At 32.0% G+C, this 10,629-nt stretch overlaps 7 protein-coding genes across 7 annotated transcripts; 4 read left to right on the top strand and 3 right to left on the bottom strand.

Annotated features, from left to right (window-relative positions):
• Positions 1 to 31: 31 nt before the first annotated feature.
• On the top strand, positions 32 to 791 carry ASCRUDRAFT_77349 (uncharacterized protein). Its single transcript, XM_020193822.1, has one exon. The coding sequence runs from the start codon at positions 107 to 109 to the stop codon at positions 647 to 649; it is 543 nt and encodes a 180-aa protein (XP_020045593.1). The 5' UTR covers positions 32 to 106; the 3' UTR covers positions 650 to 791.
• Positions 792 to 818: 27 nt separating this feature from the next.
• ASCRUDRAFT_15040 (uncharacterized protein) lies at positions 819 to 1,921 on the bottom strand (the record flags this gene model as incomplete). The annotated part of the gene is made up of 1 exon (XM_020189282.1): positions 819 to 1,921. The coding sequence occupies exon 1, from the start codon at positions 1,683 to 1,685 to the stop codon at positions 819 to 821; it is 867 nt and encodes a 288-aa protein (XP_020045592.1). The 5' UTR covers positions 1,686 to 1,921.
• Positions 1,916 to 5,174, top strand: ASCRUDRAFT_15039 (uncharacterized protein; the record flags this gene model as incomplete). Its single annotated transcript, XM_020189281.1, has 2 exons — positions 1,916 to 2,202; positions 2,446 to 5,174. Exons 1-2 carry the CDS (start codon positions 1,938 to 1,940, stop codon positions 5,172 to 5,174), a joined length of 2,994 nt encoding a protein of 997 aa, XP_020045591.1. The 5' UTR covers positions 1,916 to 1,937.
• A 7-nt stretch (positions 5,175 to 5,181) lies between these two features.
• On the bottom strand, positions 5,182 to 6,601 carry UFE1 (Ufe1p). Its single transcript, XM_020193821.1, has one exon. The coding sequence runs from the start codon at positions 6,552 to 6,554 to the stop codon at positions 5,310 to 5,312; it is 1,245 nt and encodes a 414-aa protein (XP_020045590.1). The 5' UTR covers positions 6,555 to 6,601; the 3' UTR covers positions 5,182 to 5,309.
• A 243-nt stretch (positions 6,602 to 6,844) lies between these two features.
• CDC21 (thymidylate synthase) lies at positions 6,845 to 7,759 on the top strand (the record flags this gene model as incomplete). Its single annotated transcript, XM_020190806.1, has 1 exon — positions 6,845 to 7,759. The coding sequence occupies one exon, from the start codon at positions 6,845 to 6,847 to the stop codon at positions 7,757 to 7,759; it is 915 nt and encodes a 304-aa protein (XP_020045589.1).
• A 180-nt stretch (positions 7,760 to 7,939) lies between these two features.
• On the bottom strand, positions 7,940 to 10,042 carry ASCRUDRAFT_9673 (uncharacterized protein; the record flags this gene model as incomplete). Its single annotated transcript, XM_020195219.1, has 1 exon — positions 7,940 to 10,042. The coding sequence occupies one exon, from the start codon at positions 10,040 to 10,042 to the stop codon at positions 7,940 to 7,942; it is 2,103 nt and encodes a 700-aa protein (XP_020045588.1).
• A 94-nt stretch (positions 10,043 to 10,136) lies between these two features.
• Positions 10,137 to 10,562, top strand: ASCRUDRAFT_71995 (uncharacterized protein; the record flags this gene model as incomplete). The annotated part of the gene is made up of 1 exon (XM_020192012.1): positions 10,137 to 10,562. One exon carries the CDS (start codon positions 10,137 to 10,139, stop codon positions 10,560 to 10,562), a length of 426 nt encoding a protein of 141 aa, XP_020045587.1.
• Between the last annotated feature and the right edge of the window lie 67 nt (positions 10,563 to 10,629).

The raw sequence follows: 10,629 nt of genomic DNA, 5'->3' as shown, positions 1-10,629 counted from the left end.
TCAAATCTCGCTTTTGATTTGAATTTTCGTTCTTTTCCATTATCTTTTTATTAACTAGAAAGAGGTACTATATTATATTATATTATATTATATCAGACATTATACAATGAGTGAAACAGAGAACAAGAAAGAGATTGGAGGACCTGCTTCTGAGCCTTCGAAGGAAGATATTACAAAAGAAACTGAAAAAACCCAGGAACAAACCAGCGAGAATGCAAAGGAAATAAGAATTCCTGTTGATGTGTTAAGAAGTTTGGATTTAAACAATTTACAACACCAGCACCGGTCATATCAGCATCCTCATAACTTCAATGTTCCTGATGGCAGCATTCCCAATCCTCTTTATCTTATGGGGCATTTTTTTATTTTTTTCTTTGCTATTGCTGCAGCTGTTGTGGTGTTTTACGATAGTGGGAATGCAGAAGCTACTGATGGATTTTTGGGGTTATATGATGTTCCTAAGGGAGGTAATACAAAGAGCGAGAGCAGTGGTGGTGAAGAGTTTATAACTCGTAGCATTGCACTTGAAGACAAGGTTGTGGAGGAAGAGAGTGTTTTCACTCCTATCTATACAGTTGATACTACAGAAAGTGTTGAATATGGCAGTTTTGATGAAAAAGTCCAAGCAACAATAGCCAGTCAAGAGTAATTTGTGCAAAAGAAATAGGTTTGGTGATAAAGTAGCTTTTTCCTTGGGAAAATTAATTTTATGGTTTATTTTATTTATCTATATTGATAGCTTCTATAAAGAAATTGTAATTGAATAAACAGAGTAATAAATAACAGTAATGAATGATAATCCAAAAGAAGATCCAGGACTATTTAAGGAAATGTTGGGAAGATATTTTGATTTTATCAAAACCAGACACAAAATCACCAAAATCATCATCATCATCATCATCATCGTCGTCGTCGTCGTCGTCATCGTCGTCATCGTTGTGATTTGTAGTATTGGTCTTGGTTTTATCAGTATTTATCGGATCATAACCACGCAGATAACTGTTATCTTTATTTTGGTCTGCATTTTGATTATTTTGATCATATTCCATATCCATATCTGTATCAGTTTTTGGAGAAGAAACAGGAGAAGAATCTTGATCTGAGGCTGGATTCTCATTTTCTGCTTTTTTGCTATCAGGCTCTACTATTATAGGATCTATAGTTAAATCATCCGAAAAGGCCTTTAATCTTCTCTTGAACTGCAACACCACAGAATTGAACTCATTGAGATCGTCTCTATTGTCAAATTTCAAACCCAAAGCAACTCTTTTCTTCTTTACTTCGGACACTATCACGTAGAACCTGTTGAATCTTGTGTTTATGAGATTGACTGATGTGAAATCCAATTGAGAAATGTAACTGCACTCAGTGAAAACAAAGCCATTTTTCTCGAATTTGAACATCATCTTGTAGAGCTGGTTGGGACTCAACAATGGTTGGCATTGATCGTACTTGTTGGGGTTGATCATGACCTCCACCTCGTTGATGGTGACAAAGCCCTGCCATAGAGGGTTCCCCAAGCTCCACAGAGCAATCTTGTACTCATTGTTCTCAGGAGGAGGGATAGGAAAGAGCTTCACCATCGATATAGACTTGTAGAGACAGGTGCTGGAGGAGTAGAAGTCGTCACTGGAAAGAGACTGGTCTGAGGCAATGAGCTCGTCGATGGAGAAGAACTTGGACATGTTGAAGATATGAGACAGCAGAGGGATATAACACAATATAGCACAGGCAAAAAGAACACAGCAAAGAGAATACAACACAGAGAAGAAGCAGAAGAAGAAGCAGAAGAAGGAGAAGAAAAAAGTCGAACCAAAGCAGTGGTTTTGGGTTATGTAATCAATATTTTGCCTCTTCTGCTTCTGCTTCTGCTTCTTCTTCTGCTTCTTCTTCTCCTTCTTTAGCTGCGATTCAACACAACCACACACAACCCAGATATGGTGAAGAAGATCAACTACGACTACGAGAGCGACTACACCTACTCAGACGATGGTGATTACTACGACCCCAACAACCTCACTGAGGAAGAAGAAGTAAGGCTCTTGTCGCTTGTTCCTCTCGTCAAGAGAAAGCTCACAAACTGCAAAGGCTACAATGACCAGGACATCGAAGAGTCCCTCTACTTCCACAACCTAGATGTTATCAAGGCTGCTGACGAACTCATAGCAAAATTCAGACAGATTACCATCGACCCCCAAAGCAGTAAGTATATGTTCATCTTTTTTCCACTTTTATTGTTTGTTTAATTTGTCCAAAATTGGATCACCACCAACAGCAAAGAAAATCCTGCTCATATTCGATAAAATCCATCTGTTTGTTTTTATATGAACACAGATTCCTCAATATCAATTGAACTTTTGTTTTCTTTCATTGTTGAAATCGCGTTCTAAATCTACCATTTTATTCTTAAAATACTATTAACAAGTTTGCTAACAATAAAAATAGCAACCACTTCAAAATTATCTTCATTATCTAAACTAAGAAAGAAGAGTTCATTGAATAGATCTTTGAATAATCTAATGAGAAATACCTTAAACAGATCTTCAGAAGAACAACCATCTGCAACACCACAAATCGACTTAACTAATAACACAACGATGATCAAACCTGCAATAAATAGACCCACGATACGCAAACCACTCAATACTAGGTCTCTCACACCTCTTACTCCTAGAAGAAGACCAACAAAATCTTTGAATTCAATATCTATATTGGATAATCTTTCTTTTCTAAAAGACGCTAATACTAATACCAATACTACTAATGATAATTCAAATGATTTCCCTCAAATAAAAACTAGTCCACTCAAAAACAACATACTGTCTAATCAACCTGCTCCTAAAAAAACTATATCCAAGCTCGCCTCCTTGCGACAAGCAAGAAACAAAAACAAAAACAGTTTAATACCAGCTGCTAAACCAACTATAACACCAAGTATTATTCAAAAAACCAACAATGAAAAATTGCAAACTGAACTAAACCAGAAAGAATTAAACGATTCTCCAATTAAAAAGCACGAAATAATTAAAAATAATAAAATAACTAAAAACTTTAAACAACCTGATAATTTAAAGAATCTAAAAGATTTTAATTCCTATCTTCAAAGCTCCGAACCTCAAGTTGTATTCAATTTAAATATTGATTTTAATCAAAATTTCAATAAAATCGATAATGCAAATAGTCTTCTTTATAACATAAATCACAATAAAGATAATAGTAAAGATAATAGTAAAGATAATAATAAAGATAATACCGAAATTAATAAACATGGCTATTCAAATTTGTTAAAAAAAACCTCTGTTAATTCAATTTTTAATTTGAAACAAATTCAAAACAAAAATCATACATCAAACCCGGATCTCAATTTAATTCTTACTAAATATTCAAACTATTTAAACTCAATTGATTTATCCTCAATTCCAAATTATACTAACAAAATCTCATTTTTAGAAAATAAAAAAAACTCAAAAGCAAAATCACAAAAAGTATCAAAAATCTCCAATTTAAAGACAGCCAATAAGACAACCACTTTGAACAAGCAATCAATTTTCCCCTCTCAAAATCAAAATCAAAATCAATTATCTTCAAATTCCGAAGAAAATCAAATTGGAAAACAAATTGAAAATCAAACTGAAAAAATTGTTATTAAGGGATTTAAAAATTCAGTAATAACTTCTCCTACAACTAACCTTAAAACATCATTTAAAACAACAAAACCTTACAAAAAGCTTGATTTATCTCAAATAATTAAACTGGAAAATTTAAAGAAAACTTTAACCTTTGCTGTTATCGGTCATATTGATGCTGGAAAATCAACTTTAATGGGAAGACTATTATATGATATGGGATATGTTGATCAAAAGTTACTTTATAGATTAACAAAAGAGAGCAGTGCTATTGGTAAAGGCTCATTTGCCTTAGCCTGGATAATGGATCAAAATACAGATGAAAGAAAAAGAGGTGTTACCATTGACTATGGGACCTCAAATTTTCAAACCGCGGACACTAATTTTATCATGATCGATGCTCCAGGTCATAAAGATTTTATTCCAAATATGATTAATGGTACTTCACAAGCAGATGTCGCCGTTTTAATGATTGATGCTTCAACTGGTGCTTTTGAAAGTGGTTTCACTTTTGATGGTCAAACTAGAGATCATACTGTTTTAGCTAGAAATCTTGGAATTACCAGGTTAATTGTGGCAATTAATAAACTAGACACCATTGATTTTGATCAACACAGATTTAATGATATCAAGGATCAATTACTTGAATTTTTCATTGACAAAGCAGGTTATGAAAAACAAAACATTACTTTTATCCCTGTAAGTGGTTTAAATGGTGATAATGTTTTTAAAAAATCTACAAACAGGTCATTGTTCAAGTGGTATCCCAAAAAAGAACCTACATTAGTTGAAGCATTAGAAAATGAGGCTGTAGTTTTGAACAATCGTTTTGTTTCTTTAGATTTAACTAAGGAGGCATTTGCTTTCGCTATTAACGATATCGATACAAGCAAACATGGCGATGACATTAACTTAACTGGTAAAGTAATGAGCGGATGTATTCAAATTGGTGAAAGTGTATTAGTTCAACCTTCTAACTTTTGTTTAAGAGTAAATTCAATCAAGTCTTGGGTTGTTCAGCCAGATGGATCAAGTAAAGTTGAAGAAAAAGAGTTTGTTATTAAAAACGATAACAATATTACTTTACTGATTAAACATAAGGAGTTGAAAGTGATTTTATGCAGTCAAACACTAACCGATATTATCAAGTTCGGTGATTTAATTACTAAGATTGACAAAAAAGGCATTAACAGAGTTCAGAAAAATAAACCTTTGGCTGTTTCTGCTGTTAAAAAATTTAAAATGAAATTGAAATTATATAATCTTGAGAATAAGCCTTTATTAGTTGGTGCCCCATTTATGTTATTTAGGGGATCAGCCTCAGTTCCTGCTTCTATTGAAAAGATCAAAGAAATATCTGGAGCTCAAAAGAAAAAGAATTCTCTTCATTTAGTTTCTGGCCAAAATGCAGTGGTTACCGTTAAAGTGGAAGGAGATAGAGAATTATCTTTAATGAAGTTTGCTGATAACCATAAATTAGGAAGATTAGTATTGATACAAAATGGATATATTATTGGCGTTGGTTTAGTTGAAAAGTTCTTATTTTAAAAAACTACTGGCTTTTTATGTATTTAAATTGAAATTGACTATATTATAAAGCATAAAATAATTTTTCGTAAATAAATTATTAAATAAAAGATATTTATGTAGTTTCTGTACAATCTTTCTAATTGTTTTGATTTATCACCAAATAACAAAATCGTAGACTATAATAAAACATCCTAAAAAGATGGAAGTCCAAATGATAATTTTAGCACTTCTTCTACTTTTTTTCTTGCTACTTGCCAAATTTTTATTTCCCTTCAAAACATCTAATTCGTTTAATTCTTGAACTTCAATCAAGTTTTCAATTTGTTCAGACTGAGTAGTTAGATTGACCGATATTTCTTTTGATATGTTCACTATATTAATCAAAGATTTTTCCAAATTTTTAATTTTACTGAGCTCTTCTGACTTATTTTTCAACAAAAAAGAGCTTTGCTTTGCAAGATCATTTTTTTGTTGTAAAGTTAATTTTTGCATTGCCATTTCATAAGTTTTGTAATTTTCATTAATTAATTTTTTCTTTTCATATTCTTCCTCTAATGAAACAGTGTTTGCATCGTTTTGTATATCAAAGTTATTATTGTTATTATTGTCTTTAATTTTTGAGTCAATAGGTATGTTTGAAGCGTTACTTATTGTGATATTACTTAGATCGTTCATTCTTATGTCCTTTTTTCTATTCAATCTTATCATTTGCATTTCCTGAAATGTACTGGATAAATATTCCAATTCTTCCTTTAGATATAATAAAATCTTGGAACGATGTTTTGAAATGTCATCAGTAAACAATTCCAATGAATCTTTATTGGAAACAGAATTTACAACACTGCTTATATTACCCACTGTTGACTTTAGTTTGGAAAATATAGAATTTTCCTGGTCAAGGTTAATCGTTTGTAACTGGCTTGAGGTTGCTATTTTTTTAGTTTTCTTTATTGAAATGATTCTTTTTTCAGCCCTCATCTTTTCATATTTTTCAATTTGAGCTAGCAAAAATGTGTAATTCCTTATCATCATAAAGCATTCAGAATCAAATTCATCCTTCTGGGCTTCTGTCATATCTTTTTCTTCATTTTGGCTGTCATTTTCACTGTCGCTCTCGTCGTTGTTTCCACCATAAGACGATAAGAAATCATTATCATGGTATCTAGAGGATAGCAAGTAGCTTGGTCTCAATTCTCTTATTAATGAAGTCAAATCAGTCAATTTATTTGACAAATCTGTGCACTCTTTGTTAAAATCGTCATTGATGATGAAATAGGAATTTCTCTTTTCAATAGAAATGGAGTTTTCTCTAGTTGTTTTAAGCGCCAGAGGCTCTTTCAAATTTTCCTCGTCAAATATCCTAATGCAATTGAAAAAAAGAGAAGTTAAATCAGGCATCTCATCGGTTTCACTGTTATCACAGCATAACACAGAAGGTCTTGCTGAAGCAGCAATTTCGTTACCACTTTTTAAACACTTCAGCTTTTTTGCTCCAAACCTGATTCAGTTCAGTACCACAGAGCTGGTAATATGCGTTAGTGCAGTATTACGCGTAAACACGCGTTGGCTTTAATGCACGTCAAAAAAAATAAAAATTACGCGTTTTGTTTCAATGTAAAAGGATTTGGCGTTTTTGATTCAATCCAAGAGCTAAAATGCTGTAGACTATTGTAGCCAGAAAATTGAAGATGACTGCAGAAGACGTTCAACCAAGTAATAGAGAAGAGCAAGCCTATCTTGATCTTTGTCGGGATATTATTGAAAATGGCGAAATCAGACCAGATAGAACTGGAACCGGAACAAAATCATTGTTTGCACCTCTACAGCTTCGTTTTGAGTTGTCAAATGACAACTTCCCGCTATTAACAACAAAAAGAGTGTTTTTAAAAGGAATAATTCATGAACTATTATGGTTCATCAATGGATGCACTGATGGTAAAAAGTTATCCGAAAAAGGAGTAAAAATTTGGGAAGGAAATGGTTCTCGTGAGTATCTTGATAAAATTGGTCTTAAAAATAATAGAGAAGGGGACCTTGGGCCTGTTTATGGGTTTCAATGGAGACATTTTGGTGCTGAATATACCGATTGCGACGCAGATTACAGTGGTAAAGGTGTTGACCAGTTGGCTGATGTGATATGGAAATTGAAAAACAATCCTTATGATAGAAGAATTATAATGTCTGCTTGGAATCCACCAGATTTTCCAAAGATGGCTTTACCACCATGCCATGTTTTCAGCCAATTTTATGTTAATTTTCCTCCTGGGGGTTCTAAACCCAAATTGAACTGTCTACTCTACCAAAGATCTTGCGATATGGGACTTGGTGTGCCTTTTAATATTGCGTCATACACTTTATTAACAAAATTAATAGCAATGGTGTGTGATATGGACTGTGGAACTTTTACACATACAATGGGTGATGCTCATGTTTATAATGACCATATTGATGCAATTCGCGAACAATTGAAAAGAGTGCCCAGAACCTTTCCTAAACTTATAATAAAAAGAAAAGTGAATGATATTGATGATTTCAAGTTTGAAGATTTTGAAATAGTCGATTATAACCCTTACCCAAAAATTTCAATGAACATGAGTGTTTAAAAATTGTTTATTATGGGTTTGTGCATGAAATATTTAGTACTTTTCAAACTGAATTTTTTTTGAAAATCATTGAGAATATTATAGATTAAAGAATACATACTCTGAAAATTAATTAAATAAATAATATAAGAGAATTGAATAAAATGGATTGCATTATTAGAAAAGCCGAAAAGAAATTAATTATATTATTAAAGTGCTTCGTCTTGTTTTTTTTTTACTTTTTATTTCTGGCCCAGTTGTTGACACTGTCCTGATTTTTTTACTTGGGAATGCTAATCTTTCAGCATCATCCGTATAATCAAATATATCCATCGAGCTCGATTTTTTGATTTCTGTCCTTGAAACATTTTTATTTTTTGAAAGATCAGTTAATGCTTTTCTTTTTTTGGGTAAACTAGTCGATATTATTCCCTCTTGAAAACCACTATCCTCTACTAGTGTTATTACTTCTGAGTTTTTTCTAGAGGTTTTCTCTCTTTTCACTTGAATTTTTCCATTGTCTTTCTCGAGAGGATCGGGTCTTCTCATTTTTGCTCTTAATGAAGGCAATGTATAGTTTATAGATTTTCCTCTAGTTCTCCTCCGACTAGAAAAATCAGTGGTTTCTTGGAACTGTTTATTTCGTTTGCTTTGAGAATTATTATTCAAACTTATTAAAGGAGGATTTTGTTTTGCTCTCATGCTTTTTTTCTGATCTTTAATAAGGATATCATTGTCTTGATTTGAAAATTTTATTTTGATTTTTGATTTTGATTTTGATTTTGAATCCGCATTTAATTTTGATTTTGATTTTTGATTATTATTAATTTCTGGATTTTTATTAAAATCAGTTTCAGGTTTTTTTTCTTGTTTATTAATCGACAATTGTTTTATACCTTTTTTGTCAATAAAAGAATTATTGATTTTTGAATTTTGACTTTTTTGACTTTTTTTCTCTTCTATTTCTTTAGAAACGGAAATTGAAGTAGAATTTGCTTCTATATCTAAACCGAACAACATTCTATTTTCTTTATTATCAGGCTTACAGTATTTAATATCATTACTTATACCAATTGTAGTATTTTCTACAATTTCCAAAGTAGAGGTAGATGAATCCGGGCTTGATTTCTCTTCGTAAACAGAAAATTTAGGGAACCCAGAGCTTTTATATTTACTCAGAAGCAAGTTATCAAAATACTGATTTTTCACTGGTGAATCGACTATATTTCTAGTTTTTAATATATTGTTATTAATATTGTTATTAATATTGATATCATCATCACTATCATCATCACTATCATTATCACTATCATTATCAATAATCGAATTTATTTCTAAGTTTTTGATTTCGGTACTTTTTTTCAAATTTTCGTTATTATGATAACTATCATTGGTATTTATTATATTATGATTGATATTTGTCTTATCATTATCATTTGAAAATTCATCCTCATCATCGCTTATTGTTATTATATTAGTTAACGTTGAGTTGTTGATGTTTGTTGTATAGTTGAAATGAGACGTATTATCAACTGTAATCACATCATTATTTGATTTAGTGTCTTGATTAATTTCACTATTAGTAATTGTATCTTCTTTAAATGATACAGATAAAATAGAGGATTGAGTTTTAAGTGAACGTTCATTTTTATCCTGGTTGTCATTATCTGTGAGTAAAATTTGAGAATGATTATTATTTTTATTTTCATTTTCATTTTGAGATTGAGATTGAGATGAATTAATTTTCTGATCTTCAATGTCTTCTTTCTCAATTTTTTTGTCAATTTGAGATTTAAAGGTGGTATCGTTTATCTTTTCAATAGTGTGATCAAAATCTGAATCATTGTCTGTATTCCTTGGTATATATATGGATTTTCTTCTTGAAGATTTTCTCTTTCTTTCGGTGACGCTAATATTGGATGGACTAAAAGCATTTATTAGATTTAAAGCATTTAGGTTATTGAAAGCCGACAAATTCAAAGATGGCAAGCCTTCTATAGACCTTATATTTTGGAATATTTTAAAGATTTCAATGAATTTTTCATTTACACCTTCTTCGATTGTAGACAATTTATCGTCAAGCCAATTTTTCTTTTCAGATTCCTTTTCAATCATATTTTTTCTCAATTCCATATTCTCAGCAATCAATTCGGATATTTTGTTTTCAAGATTTGTTATCCTTGCCATCATCAACGAGTTTCTTTTGGCCAATTCTTTATTATTTCGAGCAAGAGTTATATGTTGATGGTTATCACTATTACTGCTTATGCTATTATCGTTGTGACTAGGCGAAAAGTTGGCCATAATAGCAGCATGGCATTAGCAAGAACAGAAGGCAAAAAAGAGATAGAAAGGAACAATAAACAGAAAAGGACTCGCTCCAGCCTGTGATACAAAAATGAAGAAAAATAAGATGGAGTTCTGGCAGCAATTTGACTTTGCCTTTGGTTTGAAGAAGAAGAAGAATATTGTTCTGTTTTGTGTTTATGTTCGTTTTGTTTACGATTTCCGTTTTGGGCGCTTTTTTTCCAGACCAAAAGAGAGGGAAAAGGAGAAGAAGAGAAGAAGTGAAGTAGTGAAACAGAACACAATGAACAGTTCAAATGGGGTTTCAATCGATGAGCTTATTCAGGAGAAGGAGCTCGAAGAGAGAGTGTTCAGTGAAATGGCAGCTGTTGCAACTCGACTAGAGACAAAAGTGTCGACCATCGAGAGACAGCTTGAGGACATTGGAAAGGGAACAGAAGGCAAGTATCTGAAGAAGGGCTGTTGTGGTTGGGGGAACTTGTATTTACTAACAGGAGATTGTTTTGATAGCTGTTGAACATGTGTTAAACAACTGGGTGGACATCACCAGGTTGGTGTCGTTGGCTACAAGTATGTTTTGTTTT

Source organism: Ascoidea rubescens (genome assembly GCF_001661345.1).
Source record: "Ascoidea rubescens DSM 1968 unplaced genomic scaffold ASCRUscaffold_13, whole genome shotgun sequence".
Lineage (NCBI taxonomy): Eukaryota > Fungi > Ascomycota > Saccharomycetes > Ascoideales > Ascoideaceae > Ascoidea > Ascoidea rubescens.
This window is presented reverse-complemented; position numbering and strand designations above follow the sequence as displayed.

What these genes read in the sequence shown, in the direction of transcription:
- UFE1 (XM_020193821.1), bottom strand. Translation starts at nt 6,554, where the DNA reads ATGCCTGATTTAACTTCTCTTTTTTTCAATTGCATTAGGATATTTGAC.
- ASCRUDRAFT_77349 (XM_020193822.1), top strand. Translation starts at nt 107, where the DNA reads ATGAGTGAAACAGAGAACAAGAAAGAGATTGGAGGACCTGCTTCTGAG.